At 36.0% G+C, this 22,946-nt stretch overlaps 1 protein-coding gene across 3 annotated transcripts in view; it reads right to left on the reverse strand.

The window, feature by feature from the left end:
• KIF18A (kinesin family member 18A) overlaps positions 1–22,946 on the reverse strand; it is a 96,404-nt gene that overhangs the window by 69,059 nt on the left and 4,399 nt on the right. Inside the window, exons 1-8 of one of the 3 annotated variants that reach the window (XM_074274200.1) lie at positions 20,349–20,398; positions 14,191–14,272; positions 11,220–11,589; positions 8,862–9,019; positions 8,174–8,278; positions 7,470–7,580; positions 2,582–2,779; positions 822–998 (exon numbers count right to left, since the gene is read on the reverse strand). In XM_074274200.1, the coding sequence (XP_074130301.1) occupies positions 822–998; positions 2,582–2,779; positions 7,470–7,580; positions 8,174–8,278; positions 8,862–9,019; positions 11,220–11,544 (1,074 nt within the window). In that variant the 5' untranslated portion in view covers positions 11,545–11,589; positions 14,191–14,272; positions 20,349–20,398. Of the gene's footprint in view, positions 1–821; positions 999–2,581; positions 2,780–7,469; positions 7,581–8,173; positions 8,279–8,861; positions 9,020–11,219; positions 11,590–14,190; positions 14,273–20,348; positions 20,399–22,946 lie in introns of those variants that run through there. The other 2 variants (XM_074274198.1, XM_074274199.1) reach the window with 2 other exon arrangements.

The raw sequence follows: 22,946 nt of genomic DNA on the forward strand, positions 1-22,946 counted from the left end.
TTATAGATGTGGAATCGAGTTGTTTTACAATCCATTTGGAAGCTTACTGCTTTAGATCTGTGAGTTAATCAGTGATCAGTATGGATTACCAGGTTCCCAAGTTCACAGGGTTGGAGATGGGAAGGACCTTCATGGCTATAGAACTTCATTTCAAAGATGAGGAAACTGAGATGAAGAAAGCATTAGGGACGAGCTCAAGATGAAACAGGTACAAAGAGAGAGGTGGGAGGTGGAGCTGGTCACCAGGGTCAAGGTTCATTTTATTGCCAAGAAAGCTGGGGAGATAACCCTGAGTTCTCAGGATCTACCAGGCTGAAAAGGCTTTTTGAAAACCAGTCTGGTAACAAATTCTTGGCTGTCAGAAGACAGTCAGCAGCAGGAGGGGAGACTTAGGTAATGATCTTTATTTGAAGAATGGTGGCCCATGAAACAGATGAAAAGTAACCCATGTCTTTCCATCTTATGGGGACCCCTTTTGCTGTAGTAATAGGGAAGTCTCAGAAGATGGCCAAAGAGGGCTAAGACTCAAGTAATAATGATAGTTAAAACATTTTAAATACTTACATTCATATATTTCTATAGCCAAAAGTTAGAGAAAAATAACTTGCTAGCAATGCTAACCAAAATAGCTTAACTTAATATTTCTTCAGGTTTCCTAATGGATAAATAAAACCAAACAGCTACTCAAGGGTGAGGCAAAATGAAGACAGTCTCTCCAACTCGTTCTTGGCCCTCTGACGCTCCCCCTAAATAAGATTCCCTATAGACTAACAAGTACATTGGTAATCCTTTCACGAGTATAGTAGTGTAAATTTACTTACAGAAGACTTAATGTCTTTTGCACGGTTGGCATACTTGAGAGTGTTATACGTGTCATCATAGAACATAGCAGAAGGACTAACAGCAGCTATCATGATAGTTTGACAGTTTCCTCCGAGGGAATCCTTTAACAAGCGAGTTAGCTTGCTATTTCTGTAAGGAATATGCTGATTTTTTTTCTGAAAGAACAAAAATGTGTCATTTTCCACATTCAAAAGTAATCCACTAGCCAAATCATTGAGGCTTTCAGCCCTGCTCAACTTATCATCCCAGAACAAAGTAAGGGTGGTCAATGAAATTGAGGGGAAAAGAATTCAGAGAAGAAGCAAAACATCAATTTTTGTGTATGTATAACAGTTCATGGACAGTTTACCTTCTCTTTCTCAGGGATTCCTATCCTATCTTTTCAGGTTGCAAAGGAAAACCAATAAACTATGAAAATGAACAAAATATGCCCCCTTTCACTAGAGCCCCATCTACTATATAAACTAATAAAAGTTTTGCAAGTTCACCTCCCCCCCACCCCCGTTTCCTCATATATATATATATCACATTTTAAAGATATCCCATTTACAGGCCTTCCTACTTTGAGGGAGGTCTATAAATGTAAACATCTGGGCAGTTAACTTGTGTTCACATGAAGATTATCAGAAAGAAAAAAAAATGTGTTAAAGACTCAAGACCTAAAATTTTAATTCTAAGGCCTGGAAAAATTGATCTGAACTGATACTGAGTGAAAAAGCGGAACCAGGAAAGCATTGTTCACAGCAACAAGATTATGCAATGAACAACTATGATAGACTTAGCTCTTTTCAGCAATTAAATCATCAGATGCAATCTGAATAAACTTTGGATGAAAAATATCAGCTGCATCCAAAAGGAGAACTATGGAGACTGAATTGTAAATCAGCACATACTATGTTTACTTTTTTTTCCTTCTCTTTTTTTTCTTTTGTTCCAATTTTTCCCTCCCAACATGATTCATATGGAAATATTTACATATGTAAAGAATTGAACATACATGTATAACCAAAAATAAATTGCTTCACATGTAACTGGGGAAAATTAAAAAATAAGAATAAAATAAAATAATAAAAACTTAATTCTAAAATACAACAGAAGAAAAGCACAGAATATGCTTGCTATTTGCACTTCTGCAGAAATCTAGTCTAATGCATAGTGCCTTCGGTTATTTGCTTTTCCTTTTTGGGAAAACATGTTGCTACTTCAAAATATTTACAGTGAATAAGGAAGCTCTAATCTAGTAATCAAGTAAAATTTTCGAAATAACTTTAAAATATATAAGGAGCAGGTCATAAGCACATTAGGCAAATAAATGCCAACATTATGTATGTGATGAATGTAGCAACTTAAAATCAGATAAAATGTTTACAAACATCACTTTCTTTCAAAGTTTTATTGCTCCAAAATTAACCAATACTGGCCTTTTTTAGGAATGTAAAATGTTTTATACATTTTAGCTAGTTTCTCCCAGTATGAAGAATAGTTTCTATAAGACACATATACTGATATTTATTACTTTGAATTAAATAAATACCTATTATAAGATAATGCAAAACTAAAAACATATATGATTATAGATTATAATATGAGAGAACAGACTATATATAAAATGCTATTTATCCTCTTAAAAGTTTACTGGGAATAAAGTAGTATACTTTGTAGTTGATGGACCATCATTTTCATGTGGAATTTGTAACATAATATAACTTTGTATAAGGCACATGTCCACAGTACCCACCTTTCCATCTGCTAAGGCATTGATGACATTTCCAAGAGCTAAAAGCGATTGATTGATGTTTGCACCTTCTCTAAAACGGCTTCCTCTGGTGTTTGTGGCACTGGCGCGTTCAGATCCCGCCAGGTCAATAAGGCACATTTTGGCAATACGGACATTCTGATTTATACTTGCTGTTTTGTCTTGTTGTCTTAAGTAAATCTTTTATAAAATACAGGGAAAAAAATCATACAAAATTAAAAGTGTAACATGATAAATGAAAAGTCATATGTCAGTAAATTAACATTAAGTATCTAGTTTGTGACAGGCACTCTACTAAGTGCTAAGGATATAAAGAAAAGCAAAAGACAGGACCTGCCCTTGAGGAGCTTACAATCTAATGCAGGAGATAATGTGTATACAACTATGTACAAACAACAAACAGAATAAATTGGAAATAATACACAGATGAAAGCAATGGGAAAGGTATCCTGTAGAAGGTAGGATTTTAGTTTAGTCTTTAAGGAAGCCGGAGAGCAAAGATGAGGAATGAGTACATTTCAGGCAGGGAAGACAGCCAGTGAAAATGTCTAGAATTAAGGTGATAAAGTGTAGTATTTGAGGGAACAGCAAAGAGGCCAATATCTCTGGATCACAGAGTACATAAGAGGGTATAATTTTAATGAAAACACCAGCATTTTTCCAGTGTTATGAAAATGAACAAAAATAGAAAAAAAAAAAGCCTCGTTAGTGATAGTGTGAAATAACTTTATACATATGTACCGAATGATTCTCAAATAAGGGGCCAAATAATTGCTATTCACCTTACTGATACCTTTGGACTAGAATTCAACAAACACTTATTAAGTATTCACTAAATGCATGACTCTGGGTTAGAGTGACTGAGGTTGAAAAGATAAGAACCAATCTCTGTCCTAAAGGAGCATTTCATTCTATTTAGGGATTGAGGGTATGAAGGGGAAATATTATACTAGATAGGTAAAGATGATTTAAAAAGAAAGTGCTCTCACAATTTTTATAACAATCCTAATGTGAGTTGAGCCTGGAGGTGAATATAAGACTTCTATGATGAACAGGTGAAGAGGGAATCCTTTGGAGACAAAGCAGATAATTTGTGTGAATGCACAAAGTGAGGTGGCAGCATGTGAAGGAATGAGAGAGTAATTCAGGCTAGCTGGAAAAGTCCAGCATACAAAAGGAAAGGAGGATAAAAAAATCAATCTGTCTAGATAGGTTGATGTCAGAAGTTACATGACCTCTCATAAAAGGGCAACCTGAAGGTTTTTTTAGTAGGAAAGTGATATTTTTGTGTCACAAACTGAGCCTTAGAAAAGTAATATTTGCTGCTGTGTAGATGGAGTGGAGAGGAAAGAAGCTGAAAAAAGAGGTAGGGGTATGGCAAGAAGGATTGTGATTTGAGTGTAGAAAAGGGCATCGGTACAAGATGTCATCACAACTTTATAGGACGTTGGCAATAGCAGAAGAAGGGTGAAAAAGATTGGAGAAGGAAAGTCTACCTATCTGCAAGGATTAACTATCGCTAAGATTATAAAAATTAAAAAAAAAAAAGTTCAGACTAGGAATAATAGATTGAGAGATATGTAGGAAATTAAAGTCTGAAGATCATGGTGGGACTAAGAATCTGATAAACATTTTTAGAGACAAGACAAAGTGTTCAGAGGAAGGAGGAGGAGGAATCTCATGGGTTAAAATTCTGCAGAGGCCCAGGAGAGCTGGAAAGGATGAAATTCTGAAGACAAAAAGAAAAATAATTCCAAAGATAAAGAAAATGGGAAGTATTTAGCAAGGTTACTATGGTGCGCGGGAAACTCATTAACAAATTTAAGTTTCAAAAAGGCATGCATAGAAGATGGAATCAAAGATAGGTAACAGAAGATTAATGGCATAGTTTTATATTAATCATGTCATTCGTACAAAAATTCAGAAAGAGTTAGGTTGGCTTCTGAAACATAGCAAAAAGGATTAAAGCTTTTTTGGGAAAACAGAAGTTTCAAGTAAGGGATAGGATAGTACTGCTCAGGGAGTTGAAGTTGATTCTAGCCAATAATGATAGAAAAAAGACAAAGCTACTCAATACTTGTATTTTGCTTTTTTTTTCCTCTCCTAATAATAATACTTTAGGACTGGAAAAAATAAAACAGAAAAGTTAATGGGACAGTTAAAATCAATCAAGCCATAATTTAAGAGTAAGGAGTTAGTAACAGAGCAAGGTATCCTTTGCTGACTTCAAGTCATCAGGACCAGGTAAAGATATTTAGGGTGCTGAAAACTGGTGAATATGACAACTGTTAGTAATCTCAGAAAGATAAGAGAGACACCCACAGGATTGGAGAAGGGGAAATGGCCTTATTTCCAAAGAAGCACATGAAGCCCGCAAACAACAATTCAGTTATTTTGACTTGAATCTTAATTAATTTAATTCTTTAATTCTTGACAAAATTCTTGAGAGTTTATATGAAAGGGGGGCCAGTTAGTGAACATTTAGAAAAGGGAAGGGCAATGAAAAAGCTGTTGTGGCTTTATCACCAATATTTCATGCCAGAATAATTTCATTTCTTTTTTGCTGAGCTGCTTGATCACAGCATTATAAGAGATATATATTTACCTAGATTCTCATAAAGAACTTGGTAAAGCTCCTTTTGGTAAAAAGACAGAGGTATCAGCAGATGACAATATAAAATAGGTTAGGAATTGGTTGAATGGCTAGATCCAAATTGTAGTTATTGATGTCATCCCTGCACCCTCTATTTGGTCCTGTGTCCATCAATATTTTTATCAATGATTTAGCAAAAAGATATAGACGAGATATTTGACAATTCTGTAGATGACGCAAGAGTAAGTGAGAATATTTAACAAACTAGATTGACCCCAATCTAAAAAAAATACTTTAGGATATGATCCATGAACTGAATAAAGTGAAATTTAAGAAGTATCAGTGTAAAGTGTTGTATTTAAGTTAAATAATCAGTTGTAGTTAGTGTAAAAAAGTTAGGCAATATTTTTTTTATGACATGAAAGATCTATATAAGTCAACATTATGACACATCAGTCAATAAATGGGCATTTCTTAAACACTCACTAGGTAAGTATCAGGGATGCACAGAAAGGCAAAACCCATCCCCTTCCTTCAAGGAGCAGACATTTAAATGGAGAGATAACTCATATAGAATCATGCAAATGAAAAACTAATGTAATGTTGGTCTATGCTATGATTTACCAAAGGGCTAAAAAAAAGGCAATTCAATCATTAAGTTATGGAAAAGCTGGAGTGTTTGAGGGAAATCAGAAGGATAAAAGACAATGAATTCACGATACATAAAATTGTTTGAAGGACCTAAGACTGTTTAGCTAAGGATAAGAGCAATGGAACAACAGCTATATTCAAGAGTTTGGAAGGCTGTGATTTAAAGAAAGACTGGATTTTTTTTGGTCCCAGATAGAACAGAAAACACAACAATCCTGAGAGGAACTTATAGAGACACACATTTAGTTTTAGTGTCAGGACATACTTCCTAATGCTTAGAGCTATCCAACAGTGAAATAGACCACCTCAGGAGGCAATGGGTTCTGTCTCATTGGAGGACTTCAAGAAAACACCAGCTGGCCATTTTTTAGATATGTGTCTCCATACTAACTTCAAAGAGCTGAGATTTTGAGGTAGAGACATATGATAAGCTCAGAGATGATAATGGGATAGGAAAATATCAGCGTTCATAACCAGAGAATCTAAGCCCATCTTACTCAACCAATGACTAACAAAGAATCCCCTTCTGCGCCATAACTGAAAAGAGTTCCTCTAAGAACTGTGTGAAGAACAACAAAGAGGAAGAGAATGCCATTGTTTTCAAGGCAGCCCACTCTACTTCTGGCAGCACTAAGCGTAAAGGAGCGTTTGCTCTTATCAAGAAGAAACTGAAAACTATCAAGAGACCCTAAGAATAGGGACTGTCTGGCTTATCTGCCTATATCCCCAGTGCTTGATATCTTCCTCTGCATACATGCTTCCAAGGAAAAGAAATCTAGTAGCAAATCTAAAAGTTAATACAATACAAGCAAAGGCACACCCATGAGGACAAAATAATCTTTCCTTATCTAACTTTATGTTACGTTTTCACAAGAATGTATATGTAGGGCATATATTACAGCCGATGACAGTCTTAGCATTACATGTATATTTTTTTTCTTCTTTGTTGAGCCAAACAGGAAGGAATAAAGTGGAAATAATGAAATTATTATTTTGAACTCTACAAACTGTTTTAATGTTGGCCATATGTAAAGAGTTACTTATTAACAATTATTATCTTTCTAAGGATGATACAGAAATCAAATAGTATAATTTCATTAGATATCAACCTATTTTTATAACTGCAATAATAGAAATCATTGTAAACATCAACTTTTACTGAAATTTTATTTCTGAAAAGTGATATTGACTAAATTATATTTTAAGAGCACTAGACAATCTCACTATCTAAAGGTATTATATGGGCAATATATTATGAAGCAAAGTGAATAATCACTCTGTAATTGTAGAGTGGTTTTCCATCAAATGTGCAGCAGTAACATCAATTGTTTATTACAGAGTTCAAATATCTTTTATCAATTAAAGATGCCAAAGAAAATCAAACACTAACATTGGAGTCTGACAAAAACACAAGTCAGAACCTCTTTGTCACACCTTATCAGTGTTTATGATAATATCTAAGTATTGTAGAACACATGGAAAAGGATTTAGATAAACAAATTTCCATTGAGCATAAAAACAATATTCTACTACCCCATTCATTTAAAAGTTTAATTCCTATGTTTGAAAAAATCTCAAAAAAGCATTTTAAATAGTTGATACCTTGACATCTTGGTCTCACCTTACCTGGAAAACAGCGTGAGAACGAGACGAAGTTGCATTCACATCAGTGGGATGCTGGGTCCTGTTCTTGTTTCCATCGTCCAACAACTGCAGAATTTCTTCAGAAGTTTTAGGCTAGAGTTTTGGGAAAGAAGCATTCGTAAATTAGCTCTCCTAATTACTGAATCTCCAAATATATGATGTGAGCTTGGGAAAGTGGCTTATCCTCATTTTGCTTCCATTTCCTCATCTATAAAATGAATCAGAAGCACTTTGCTTTTTTCCATCTGTAAATATATAATACTAAGTGAAAAAAAAAATCCTAAATTTAAATGAAGTTGCTGAGTAGTGACTATAATCTTAAAATGTAAAAGGATATGGGTGTTAATTTTGTCCATTGCACTTATATCTTACATGATATGTAACTTGTCTAAAGTCACAAAGAAACAGCTCAGAACCTGTTCCCTTTTCAAAGAATTTGTAAACCTCATTTTGGAACAAGAAATATTATTGTGTGTAGATATAGAACTAAATTGTATTTTAAGTATAGCAATATGAGATAAAGTATACTTCACTAATAAAAATTTTTATATTTCATTTTTTGAAATTGACTTCTTTTGTCTTGGAAAACAGAAAAAAAAAAAAAAAAAAAAAAAAAAAAGGAACCAGTGGATGATGCTTTAAAAATTACACATACTCTCATTCTAATTAAAGGCTACTCAACTTACCTCATGTAATGTTAATCCCTGAACTACCACCCCTCTTTGGGCATCTTCACGGACAGCTAGTGGTCCTGAATTTGTGAGGAGATCACGAATCTGTTCGTTGTATACCTTAGAATAAAACCAGAAATAATTTTTTAGACTGATTAAAACATATTGATAACTTAGGTGACTTCTCAAATTAGAAATATCAACATTATTTAATGCATTTTTGTACCTAAGCACAGAACTTGATCTTTAAGCACAAAAACATCTCCCGAAAGATTTTTTTTTTTTTTACTTCAGATTGAGGCCCATTAACTTGCTCCCATTCTTCAACACTAATTCATATCCCAAAAGTCTGGGCTCACTTTCACAAAATTTCACTATGATTTCCAGGAATAAGTGAGGATCCAAAAACTTGGCACATTTGGGTGTTTTTTTTCTTATATTTTCAGGTATATAATATACTCATTATAGTACCTGACATGCCATAGGTACTCATTAAATGTTTGCTGATTATTGTTTGTTATGCCAATGTACAATATTGTACAAATGTTATTTAAAAAAGAAATACATCCAAAATATATCAAGCTATACAGGGCTCACTTTCACAAAATTTCACTATGAAAAAAAGGGGGTGCTCCACAGAAGTTTTTCTAGACAATTTACAAGCAATCTGAATTACTCTAAAAAGTCAGAATTTCCAACTTACCTCTAAGTAAGAAACTGTAATGCTACATAATTTCTCATCTTTAATCTGATCCATGGAGTTATAAAGGCCTAACATTGTCAGATACATCACTCCAGGCTCTTCAGGTGATCCAAGCATTGTGTGTGTCTTCCCAGCTCCGGTTGCACCATATGCAAGCACTAAGTTTTCAGGAAGAGGTTTTGGGAATAAAAGATCAGTGATAATGACAAAGTACAACTCCAGGGAAGAACAGTTTAAAGCGTTTTGTTTTGGGGGGGTAAGAAAAGGGAGTGGGAGCCAAAGAGGAGAAAGACTATATAGAGCACCAACATAAAATTAAATGTATTATCTTGTGATGAATTTGGTTGGTTGTTAAAACACATCGAGGAAAAAATTCCGTTTTGAATAAATTCAGGTGGAAAATATTTTTAAAAATGCATATTAATTGTTTAAAGCAGACTAAGAAAAGCTTTTCAATTAAAATATTATATAAAATAGAAATTTCATAGAACTAGACCTGGAAGGGAACTCAGAAATCACTTGCTTCAATACTCATTTTAGAGATGAAATGAGCATGGGGGAAATGGAAATTCTCAAGCTTTCAGTATAGTAAATCTAGCATCTTTTCTAGTACAGGAAGCTCTTTAAGTAATGAAAGCAAATTTAAAAGTGGACTTTAATGACAAATTTTAGTAAAGCTGGAAGATGCTATGTCTCAAAAATATTTATATTATACTTATTATTGACCTATATTTGTTCTCTGGCAAAACAGGAATTAAGAGAATTTTAGAAGCAGTGCCTAACTATTGAAAGAGTAAAGGTGTAATCTGTTCTAAAGTAAGGAGTATGGGATTTCTGGATGATTAGAGACGAAGGAAAAAATTAAATGTATTATTGAGACAAAATATCCCTAATGAGACCTCTCCATTGTAGTTTTGGGCCCCAGAACGACAAGGTGAGGTTGCTAACATTAACTGGCAAAAAGGTCCAGGATGTTAGATTCTATGGGGCCTTGCATCCAGATGTGGAGATGTAACAGGGGATTAAAACATGAAATTAGAAAGACAGGGTATGATGAGTTAGACAAGCTCAATGTCATTGTGAGGCCAGTGAGGCTCAGCATTCAGAGTCCTAAAGTGGTTTTCAGCCACAATGAGATGAAGGTAGAAAGACAGAAGAGGGAATACATGTAATGGTCCAATAAATGTGCTTGTCTGGTCCAATGTAGGAGAGCTGATCTCTTTGCTTCCCTATGTAAATTTTTCTTGGAAGGTTTGATTGTCTTCCAGGTACTAGCTTATTCTCTATCACTTGAAGATATGTGTAGTTACATTCACCAATACAAACCATAAAGAATGGGTCAATTCATCTCTTTCTCTCTTGATATTTATACTGTCTTTGTATCTTCATTAAATGTTTTTGTATAACTGATAGCCCAAAGCCATCAAAATGAACCTTGGAAAGCTATAAGGCACTTTCTGAAACAGGACTCTCAGAGAGGATAGAGATTCTACTCTTGTTCTAATAATACAGTCCTTAAAACAACACAAAATTAATTAAGATTAGGTGTGTCATAAAGAAGCCTTAGGGGAGACACTCATTATAAATAATGAAAAAATGAAAAACGAGAGAAATTTAAAATACTATATGGCAGCTTCTTTGCTCTACAAAAGGTAGTCATCATAGAATTTTCTCATTCCTAGGCAACCAACAGGGCTTTACTTAAGCAAACGGCAGTTCTTATGTTTTTACTGTATGCCAAGTTATCATCAATACAAACAGTTGCAAACACATGATCCATGCTCTCAAGAAGGTCACATTCTAATGGGGAGAAGACATTTCAAAAACTACATAGATAAAAGGCACAGAGTGTGTAAGGAGAAGGTAATCTTAGCGGTTTAGGGGTAATGTGGGAAGTCTTTTTCTGGAAGGCAGAATTTGAGCTGAGTCATGAAGGAAATCAGGTTTTGGAGATAAGAGACAACTTCATTTGTGAGAAACAGCAAAGCTTTAAATGCAGAGTTGGGAAATGGGGTGCCTTGTGTGAGACTAGCAAGGTTAGCTACACCAAAATATCAACTCAGGAGGGTTCTCTAAAATCAATGACTACATAAAATTGGAGAAAACCATTTACTAAATATAAGCTATGATAATGTGATTAAGTTTCACATTCAGTATTAAACTGATATCATAAACTAATATTTCAGCAAGCTACTATTATTCAGAAATACAGTCCAAAATCTATAGATAAAACCATCTATGCAACTTTAGCATACATGCATTTTTCTATTGATTATATTTGGGAGAAAGGCTAATAGGTAATTGAAAGCATACAAGTGAGACTGAAAGAAAAAAATGAAGCCCAAACTGTTAGATTACCTGTGCAGTTATACCCATTTAAAAAGCCATCAAGCACAGGCTTTGTGGTATGCTCAAAAACTTGAGACTGAGTAGAATTTTCATCAAAAACAGCATCAAACACAAACTTAAGGTCCTTTCTTTTTTTTTTTGTAATGTCTCGATTCATAGTTTTCTTTCCATGAAAGAAATTGTCTTCTTCCTCTTTTGGATCAAAGATCAGCAAGTGCTCATCCACAACATGGACCACTTTATAAAAGCCAATAGCTTTTTCTTTCTGATTTTCAGGACGTACACGAACAACCACTTTCATGTGATTACACACATCTTCTTCGGGGACTGACATTTTACTTTATCTTGCTCCTTTTGCTCAACCGAAAGCCTGATTTCTCTGAAATTTAACAACAAAAACAACAACACAGGAAGATTCTGATCAGTAACAAGATATTTTATTTCTTTACATATGGATTCAAACATTTAAATACATATTTAATGCAGAGAGCTGTGGTAGTAATGGGTGGGTAAGATAAAAAGATCAGATAAAATATGTACACTATCCTGTGCAAAGAAATTATGGTGAACACACAGAATCATTTTTCTTCAAGTGAAATTCCATAATAATTATTTCTTTGACTATTAATTTCATTGTAAGAACCGAATAAAGTCATTTAAGACTTTTGTTTTTATTTAATATGTATTGGTCACCCTGCCATCTGCGGGGGATGGGGAAGGAGGGGGAAAATTGGAACAAAAGGTTTGGCAATCGTCAATGCTGTAAAATTATCCATGCATATATCTGGTAAATAAAACTATAATTAAATTTAAAAAAAAAAAAAAAGACTTTTGTTTTTCAGCACCACTTAAATATACAAAATAATCGGACTTTCTTTGATAAGCCTAGTCTATGGGTCAACATTCAAAGAATAGCTTAGATTTTATAATTAAAAAAAAAAAAGTTCAAAAAGGGCAATCCATGACACTTTAAATTGTATTCATATGTGCAATTTTACATAATACCACTTCTACTCCATAGTGCTTACAATAGTTATAATTAGGTGAACTCTTACTAGCTTAGTTTCAGTTTGAATTCAAGAAATTTTAGATCTGGGAACTATGAAGTTTTTATTTGTTCTTAATATTTTGATAAACTATTTCAACATAATAATTTCCTTTATAATCCTATGCTTTTGTTTTTGGTACGTAATTTTATTCCTTTGTAGTTCATGCATCTACAAACATTCTAAGATAGAGTAGGTAGGTTTCACAATGATGCTCAAAGGGATCCTTCACACAAGATAAAGAATCTCTGGTTAAGAGTCTAGAATATCGTGGATAAACCAGTTTTAATAGTCTTTGGATTTCTTTTCATCTCCCAAACAATAGCAGTACTTGAATTTGAGATCAAGGTATGTATAGAAACTTTCAGTCAGTGTTGATTTGAAAGGAGCAAAAGAAGTGCCTCAGTTTCTTGATGTTTTGTAGGGAAAAAGCATCTCTGTGGGTGATCTCTAGACATTAGACAAGGGACATGGCCAAACTGCCCCTACCTGGCTCTGTCAGATACAGTTCCAAAAAGGACTTTTACTGGCCAGAATTTGGAAAGTATCACCAGAACCTCAAAATCACTGGTAACAGAACTATTATGGTGTAGTTCTTCATTTCCTATGAAGTTCTGACACAAATTTATTTTAAGTACTGCATAAATACTGCTCAGCTATTAACAATGTCATCAGGTGGATCACCTTCATGAGGAGCCCAGAACTTAGTATCTAAGTTCTTAAACTGAACTCCATCTCTGCCACTTACAAACTATGTGACTTAGAGTCATTAACCTTTGTGAGCCTGACATATCCTACTCTGAAATCTAAGGATTAGACTAGAAACTAGGAAAAGGCAAGGGAGGCCACAGTAGAATAAAACTTCATCTCACCTCAGACTAACATGTTTCCTTTTTTTGAGCCAAGAACCCCATATATTTCTGCTATGAGCACTTATAGGCACTATTTTACAGATCTCTGCATTTCCTCCAATGCCTAGCACATCACATCCACACAGTAAGTGCTCAATAGAGATTTGTCAAATTAAATGATCTAGAAAATGGTTGAATATTAGAAAGTAAATAAAAAAGGCTTCTGAATAGATCATACAGGATGTTCAACGACCTTGCAATAAAACAGGTTTTTTTACTCACAAGGAAAAACCTTGTATCTTTCACTTAGAGAAACTATTATTACCTAATACAATAATAAATTGAATAAGCTACGCTTTTTTGGAGTTCCATCCCATAAAAAATTTTTGTGTCCTTTAAAAGGTCACTGTCAAAAACCTTAAATCTCCAGGAACTAGAAAGTAGTTGTTTTGTTTTGTTTTGATTTGATTTTTTAAAGCCAAGGGTAGCTGAAGATAGTCACGTGGATTTACAATGACAGGCAACACAAGTTGCTGAGAGCAGAGTGAGAATGAGGGCCAGCCCATGCACATGCCGGCAAGTTCTCATGGCTTGGTCTAAGAAAGGCTAAGTAAGGACCAAGGGTTTTCTTTGGCTGCAGGGTTCAGACACAGGAGGGCTGATCCTGTCTGTCTGTTCCTGGGACAGAGAAAACCCTACCTAGATAGGGCAGTAAGGACAGGGTTGGCCGATCCCCAACGGTTAAATGAGGAAGTCGGCACTACAAGTTCCCAGACTTGACTATCTCAGAAGGTATCAGGATACTTCAGCTTTTAGCTTTGAAATATAAATGCCTGCATGAGATGGCAGTAGCCTCTTTGGAAGAGAGGAGGAGAGTGAAGAGCCAGATTCTAGGGGAGTTTGGGTTTCTTCAGCTTTTGGAAATGCCCTCTTTGCCCCAATACAGACACATTTACTTCCTTTGCTTTTTAACACTTTTTCATTCTTCCAAAACCCAACTAGGGATTTAAGTTTCAGTTCTCATCCAGGAGATTAAGACCAGTTTGTAAATAATGAACATCAGAAGGAAAGCTTTCCACTTACCAAGTACTCTTTAATCAATGTCCTCTTTTCCAGTGAGGATTCATTCAACTCTAATGTACACTCATCACGATGTTAGGTTCTGCTGGGAAGGGGGGGAAGAAGGAAGAACAGTAGGAAGGGAAGAATAGAAAAGAATTATTAATAACATCATTATTACCCCCAAAGGGGCTGATAATTTTAACAGGGAGTCAAAGAATATACAAATGAAATAAATAGAATACCAAGACATCCATGATTAAACTCCAATATAAGTTATTCATATAGGCTAAAGCTGGGGTAATTTGAGGAGTATTAGAAGATAGGCTTAGACATATAAAACTTTTTTTAGACTTTTCCCTGGAAGCAAAAGGTTTTTGATAAAGGGACCAATGGGACAAAATTTTATCTGTGAGGCTGGAAAGCTGGAATGTATGACATAAGAAGGGATTACCAGGTTGGTTTAGATAAGGCCTTACAACATGTATGTAAACTGATCCTGAATCTTGAATAATGTGAAATGGTGAGAAAAAGTCTAAGTACTGTTCTTGTTCTGTCAGGAACATGAGCGAATTCACAATATTTCACTCAAATGAAGTATCCCTTATAATGGCAGGTTCAGAACTTATCATTTCAAATTGTAAATTATTGGTCTTTTGTTGAAAGATCCATCTTTATACTTTCTTAGACAAGGACAGCTCTGGAAGAAATCTTAAGTATTTATGTAGCACCCTCCATGTGCTAAATACTTATACAATGTTTTCTCATGTAATCTTTCCAACAACCCAGGGATACCATCATACAATTTGCTATGAAACTAAGACAAGCAAGGTAACTCTTACCTTGAACTCAGGTTTCCTTGTTTCTAGACTATGCCACTTAGCTCCTGTGCTAGTTAACTAAACATAATATTATAAGAAAATTTAAAATGTTTGTTCACATTAATACCTATTTAGAGTGGGAAGAGACCTTAGAGGTCACTTACTCTAATGCTTTCATTTCAAAGATGAGGAAACAGAGGCATATTTTTATAAAGTCACTTGCCTGGGGTCATGGAACTACAAAGTGCCTGAGGTAGGTCCTCCTCCTTAGAACAAACCCAGTACTGCAGCCAGCAGCATTTTGCCCACCTTCTCTTCTTTCTGAGATGGTGCAAGTGGAGGGGGGAGATCCAGAGGCCATCAAAGCTTCCTGGTGCCTGAACAATAATGCTCCCCAAAACACCCTCCTCCAGCCTCCACTTGCATTTAACCCTCTTATATCTTATCTCAACAGAGTCCACCCAGAATCCTATCTTGTTTCAAACTCTTGGTGTCTGGTCAGCTGATAGGCTGGCTGTCTCACTCGGCTCTGAGCCACCTGCAAGTGCATAAGGAAACCATCAACAAAGATGTTGGGAGTCCACAGCTATGTGCAGACACACCAGCTAGACTTCTTCGGAAATGACTGTTTTTGGAATTTAGCCATTGAACCAACACCATAATCACCAACTAGCCTATCCCATAGCTGATAGCTATCTCATGCACAAGAACAAGAGAGGAAATTTTGTCAAATTCTAGGCTGAAATCTGAATGACGAATTTGCGTGATATTTTTTCTCATCAATGAGTCCACTTAGTGATCTCACTCCCCAAAAATGAAATTTACCCAACCTATCTTCCATCATAGTCGCAGGATCCTCCCTTGTGACAATGAATAACTGACCAACACAGTGGAGTGTCTTAGAACATGTATGCCCAAACATACAAGAGTTGCTGAATTTCATGATGAAACCATCCAGTCCTGCTTCATCTAGATCCAATGCACTTGCAAATCTTGGTCATCTCCGAGAACAAAGGACAAACAACAACGATGTTGATGCTTATGATCACTGCTTGCTTGTTTACATATCATACCTATAATTTTATTTCTTTTTGCCAAAAATAAGAAAATTAAAAGTCAAGATGACTGGCCAATAGAATGCAATCTTCCTCCTTCCTTTTCCTGAAACAAGGGTAAACTATGCCTATGTTCAGTGCAGTATTTTTTCAATTGTTGAGAATGACTCAGGAATCATATCTAGCAGCTCTAACAGGTAGTTTTTGACTTGGCAAACTTGACTTAAAAACTATTAAAGGCCATCCGATGCTCTCTTACTATCGCCCTAATTATTTTTGGTAATTTTTTTTTTAAATCAAATTTTACTTTGATATTTTTTTATTTTTCTATTAGTCATTTTTGTTGAATACTTTTCTAATCAAGTCAACTCAACAAGCATTTATTAAAGTCTATTATGTGCTAAAAAGATAATTTCTTTTGCAAAAAAATAAAATCATAATAAGAATTGAGTAATTCAAAGTTCTCATCGCTGTTTCTTAACATCTTACTAATCGCCTCGAGAATCAGTCCAATATTTTCTTTTATGCCACATCTGCAATATACAATATATCTTAACATTTTAAAAACTTATCCTTAGTAGTCCTCCTTACTTTAGTTTATTTGAGCTTTAGCCTTCCAGTTTTTACTCTACTAGAACATGTAACTTTTTATTCATTCATTCATTCATCAAAAATATATTAGCACTTACTATAGGAAATGTACTGTCTTAGTCACTATTTTTTTTTTTTTTAGCCTTAAACTATATTTTAATTGTGACTTGAGATTTTATAATAACAAACAGAGCTATGCTAAAAGTTGTAGGTATTGTTCCCCTCTAGTTTTCCCATTACTTCTTTTTTATTTTATAATTATAACTTTTTATTGACAGAACATATGCCTGGGTAATTTTTTACAACATTATCCCTTGCACTCACTTCTGTTCCGATTTTTCCCTTCCTTCTCTCCACCCTCTCCCCTAGATGGCAGGCAGTCTTATCTTAGTCCCTAGTTTTAAAAAGAGTAGAATACAATAACTCCTTACCCAAAGAAATCTGGACTGGAAAGACACAATATGCATCCAGATTAGTAAATGCAAAGGAACTCCCCTATCCCTATTCAGGTGAAGGGAAATAATTAAGGAGTAAAGGAGAGAGAAGAAATCAGAAAAGAACAGGAGCTTGTACTTGTTAGGATTTCCAGAAGGTGAAGCTAAGGAGGAAGAGCATCCTATGAGAGGAGGGAACACTTGCATGTATTAAAAAGTATGAAGACAGTACATGGAATACTGCTCATAGGAAATAACAAGTTGACCGGTGTATGCACATGTTTGTAGAGAGACTAGGTAGAAGGGGCATGTAAAGGGCTTTAATGCCAAATAAAGAAATTTCAACACACCAGGAACCAATGAAAAATCTGGGGGAGGGGGGAAGAGGAGTAATAAAGTCAGACCTATATTTGAGAAAAATCAGTTTGTCAGAGGAAAGCTGGTTGTGGGAAGAGGAGCAGCTTAGTGAGAGAGTAATGAGTCCAGGATGACACCTAGGTTTCAAAACTAGGTAAGAATGGTAGTTTTCTCTACAGGAAAAGAGAATTTTAAGGGAAAGGGTGGATCTTTAACAACCAAGAATTGTTTCAGATAGATTGTGGCTTAGATGCTAATGGGATAGCCAGAAGCCAGTTTGTGATGAAGGACTATAATTCAGAAGAGAAAGAGGAGGACTGGATATATAGATTTGGGAATCCATTAGTCAGAGATGGTAATGGAGCTCACTGTGAACAGAAGGAGGAAGGGCAAATTTAGTGAGAAATATGAAATCATACTTGGATATGCTAAATTTGAGGTGTCAACAGGATGTCTAGTACTCATAGGAAAGGGGAAATGTTTGGGCTGGAAATGGAAATTTGAGAATGATTCACAAAGAAGAAATAAAGCAATGGGAAAAGATCTCCAAAGGAGAAAGTATAGAAAAAGAGAAAAAAGGTTGAGTACAGACAAACCCTTTGCACATTCCCAAATGTGGTCATGGATATGGTGAGGAGTACATGTAGAAAAAACAATCAAGGTACCATGGAAAAGTTAGAACCAGGAAAAACCAAATGAGAGAGAATGGAGAGGAAGAGAGAACATCAGTAAGGCATTTGTGGGATAATAGTGTCAAATATTGCTCGCAGATTGTCTAAGAATGAGGAATTTTAAAATATTTTTTAACAAAGATTATGTTACTTGTGGCTTCTGAGAAAACAATTTCAGAGGAAAGGTAGGGTCAGAAGCCTGATCAAGCTGTGTTTATTGAATAAAGTGATGATAAGTATAGCCTATTCCCCCTAAAAGTCTAGCTTTGAAGAGAGAAGAGAATGAGAGCTATAGCTTGAGAGGTCAGAGGAAGTATTTTATTGAAAGGACATGTGTGGGAGAATGGGGTGGGGAATGTGTGTGAGGAAATTGTCTGAATATTTATTGACAAATAGGTGAAAGATGCTGAAGAAGAAATATAGCTGGGATAATCAATACAAGTACTAAGGACAGGAGACAGGGACCAAAAGTAGATGTTTGCTTAATTCTGGCAAGGAAAAAGACTATTACTAAGATAAACAGGTATGCAAGAGTAGATCAGCATATTATTGTTAAAGAAACGATCTGCAGGAAGATTTCAGAAAGACCTGGAGAGATTTACATTAATGGAAGCTAAGTGAAGTGAGTAGAACCAAGAGAAACAACAAGATTATAAGATTCTGATGGGCGTGACTTTTTTCAACAAGGAGATGATTCAGGCCAGTTCCAATGGACTTGTGATCAAGAGAGCCATCTGCACCCAGAGAGAGAACACTATGGGGACCAAGTGTGCATCACAACCCAGTATTTACACTTTTTGTTGTTGCTTGCAGTTCATTTTCTTTCTCAATTTTCCCCCCTTTTTGATCTGATTTTTCTTGTGCAGCATGATAATTGTGGAAATATGTATAGAAGAATTTAATATATATTGGATTACTTGCTATCTAGGGGAGGAATTGGGGGGAGGGAAAAATTTGGAACACAAATTTTTGCAAAGATCAATGTTGAAAACTGCATGTTTTGAAAATAAAAAAGCTTTATAAAAAAGGCAGATCAGAGACTATGTTTTCATAGTTTTGAGATCTTCAGGAAGGAAGACTTTAAAGTTCAGTCAATCAACACACATTTTTCTCATCATCTGTTTCAGAAACTTGGTACAATGACAAATTAAATTAAACTATTCTCAAGTTCCATGTTTCTATCACAGGTGACACATACAAATTAAACACAAGGTATCCTAGATAGGAAAGCACTGGCACACAAGGAAATCCTGCAAAAGATAGTTCTTAAAGTTCTGAAAGAAGCCATTAATTCATGTGTCAAGTCCCGAAAGAAGTCACTGACTTCAAGAGTCAAGATGTGATGAGGGAGAGCATTCCAGGCTTGAAGAATATCGACTGCTAAGGCACAGAAAATTGGATGTGGATGGAGCTCTGTATCATCTTTGAGGAAAAAAAGCCCAGCATGTTTAGAGCCTAAAGTGCAAGGAGGAGGAACAGTGTGAAAGTTAACAGGTGAGGTGGATGGGGCACAAAGAACTTTAAATGTCAAGAGAAAACACTATATTTGATACACTGGAGTTTACTGAATAGGAGGTAAAGGAAATGGTCAGAATTATGTTTTAGGAAAAATCACTGTTGTGCCTGTGTGGAAGACATACTAGGGAGGGAAAAGGCAAGAAAACCAATTAGGAAGCAGCTACAATTCTGCATGGGAAAGATAATAAAGTCCTGAACTAGGAAGTGGTCTGTGAATGGGGGAAGGGGGGGGAAAGGACTGAATTCCAAATGTACTACTAGAAAAGTAGAATTGACAAGATTTGGCCCAAAGTAATTAGACATTTTTATTGAATGACCTATAGGAGAGAGATGACAATGACACTTGACTGGAAGAGAGTATCCTCAACAATAAGATGATAAGATAAGTTGGAAGGTGGGGTAAGATAGTTGTCAGAAAGAAAGGAAGATAAATGGATTCTGCTTTGGACAGACTGAATCTGAGACTTCTATGTATATCCAGTTCTAAATATCCAATAGACAGTTGATAATGTGAGATTGGAAATCAGGGTTTGTTTGCGAGAACTGGGAGTCATCTGGATGGTTCCTCTTCAAGAAGTTAAAACAAAAAACCCCAATGAAATAAGTAGGGGCTGCCCCTGGGAACCCAATTGGAACTGGCCAACCGAACAACATAGCTCCTTTCCTTATCCTTTCTTTCTTCTTTCCCTTCCCTTCCCTTCCCTTCCCTCTATCCACAGTGTATCATATCTTTACCTGCAGATGTCTGCTCAAAAGAAGGTCAATTCTGATCCCTGAAACGTCCCAAAATACCTTGGTGCATACAGGTTAGATTTCTTTCTCAAGGATCATGTCATAAACCCAAATCACTCTGGCTCTCATTGATTGGCCAACAATAGGTCCCAGGCCAAGCCCCACTGGTCATTGTTTGAGCCCTGACTGGCTTAGAGTGAAAACTTTGGCCAGAAACTTTTTAGGGTCTTCTCCTCCCAAATGGATTTGTGTGTGTGTGTGTGTGTGTGTGTGTGTGTGTGTGTGTGTGTGTGTGTGTGTGTGTCTAGGTAAAGAGGCCATTCTTAGCTTCAAATCTTATCAAGTCACTCAGTGAACTGGAGTTGCCTCAGTCAACCTAAGACCAGTCAACCTTAGTTAAAGACCAGTTAACCTTAGTTAGGCCAAGGCCAAGATCTACCATTGCATCCAGGGCCAACTTCAGTCATCCTGATCTATAATCTTGCTACTGGATCCAGATGACTCCAAGGGAGGAAGTGAAGCTAGTAACTTTGCACAGCCCTCCCTCACTTAAATCAAACTTCATGTCATGGTATCACCTCCCTAATGCCATGGTTGTCTTCGAGAATGAAAGTCAAACAACAACTGCATGGTGATGGAAAATGAGAGAACAGAGAAGAGGGTCCAGGACAGGGTCTTGGAGTACAGCTATATTTATGGGTTTAACAGGATGGATGTTAAATAAGGAAAAGAAGATGGAGAATTCCAGCAAGATGCTCCCCCCAGGATAAACTGATCACCAGTCGTCTTAAGGATACAGCGTGCAACCCTACCCAGAGCTTTAAGAAACTAAAGCTGGATTTGCAGAAGGTCTACTTTTGATCTGTAGCCTGATAGGATGCTGTGCTGGGGACCTCCCCTGACAGCCCTCTCCTTTTTAGCTTCCTTTTGTGTGATTTTCCCCATTAGTTGTAAGATCTCCTGAAGACAGGGAACATTTTTCCTTATTTGTATCCTCAGTATTTAACACAGGGCTTAGTCCAAATCAGGTGTTTAATAAATTGAATTGAAGGGGAATTAGGAGAAAGCATACCCAGAGAAGAGAACTCCTGCAGGACAGTATGAATATTTGCACCAAATGTTGCAGAGAGGATTAAAAAAAAGATATTTGTTAATTAACAAATCATTTAGAGAGATATTTCAATTGAATAATGAAGCTGAAAGCCTTAAAGAAGAGGGTTAAGAAGAAAGAACAAGAAAGAAATGTAGACACTCCATACAGATTTTTCTTTTTCTTTTTCTTTTTTTTTTTGAGAATACCGGCTAGAAAATAAAGAATAGAGGATGAGGGTAAGACCTACTAGGTTTTTTAAGAATCAACATGCCTTAGATAAATCCGTATGGAGGAGGAACAGAGCCTACAAGGAGATGAAGAATAAAATGAGAGAAAGGATGACTAGATAGAGAATAATTCTGTTACAGAAGAGCAGATGGGGTCAAGGGTCCATGCAGAAAGTCTGGCTTTGATAAGGGCTACCTCACCAAAGCTTGCAGGGAAGGAGGAAATGGCAGGGGGTGAGAAAAGCAGAGGGATTCACTTTTCTGTTGATTGTAAGTTTGGGAGGGAAAGAGTTGAAAATAAGAGGAAACTCATGAGTGTTTGGAAAACCTGCTTGTGGGTTGTATGCTTTGTAATTTTATGATCTTACAATATGATTTCTATTTTTTCCCCTAGAAAACAATGATTCAGACTAAGTATTAGAGAAAACAGGTGCTAATCTTTCATCTTTATAAAATAATTAATAATGTTCCAGATTTCCTTTTTAAGGGGAAATTAAGTAACTATGATCAGGACAGTATGGCCTAAATGTGAGAGTCATGCTTAACAGTGGTCACAAAGTGTATTCTCCACAATTACTACAATTCAAAATAGGACAGTAAGATGAGACTACTGCTTTATGGTACAGACAATATGCTATCATATGGGCCAGCATCTACCTGGCAACAATTTTCTTAGCCCCCGGCCAATTTTTATTTTACTGACAGCAAACCCGCTCTTAAGTAATTTTTCCTTCTCAGCTCTGCTACCACCATCATAAATATAGGTTGTAGGAGGTGAGTTGCGAGAAACTGACTGGATTAAGGTAGCAAAGTGCACAAACCTCAGCCAAACAGTCACTGCTATTAATCCAGGGGAAAGCTGGTGACTGCATTCTTGCCCCCCCACAATCTTCAGGAAAGACCAGGTAGGTAGAGCTGTAGAAGACATTCTTGCCAGCTGTCAGGGAGAACCAAATTTGTGGCTCAGATGTATACATATGGCAGAGGGCAAGCAGACTTTTTGTAGAGCAGAATGTCTCCAAACGTGAACAAAGTGGACTTTGTATCAGAGGGGTCGAAGAGCACTGGATTTGGAGCCAGCAGCTCCGGTCTGAAGTCCTAACTTTGAAACTTACCATTTTTGTGTTGGAGGACACTAAGTTATTTTGGTTGTGTCCAACTCTTTAGGACCCCATTTGGGTGTTGACAAAGACCTTAGAATGGTCTGCCACTTCCTTCTCCAGTTTATTTTACAGATGAGGAAACTGAGTCAAATAGAGTGGAAATTTCTTGCCTACAGTC

Source organism: Sminthopsis crassicaudata, chromosome 6, assembly GCF_048593235.1.
Source record: "Sminthopsis crassicaudata isolate SCR6 chromosome 6, ASM4859323v1, whole genome shotgun sequence".
Classification (NCBI taxonomy): Eukaryota; Metazoa; Chordata; class Mammalia; order Dasyuromorphia; family Dasyuridae; genus Sminthopsis; species Sminthopsis crassicaudata.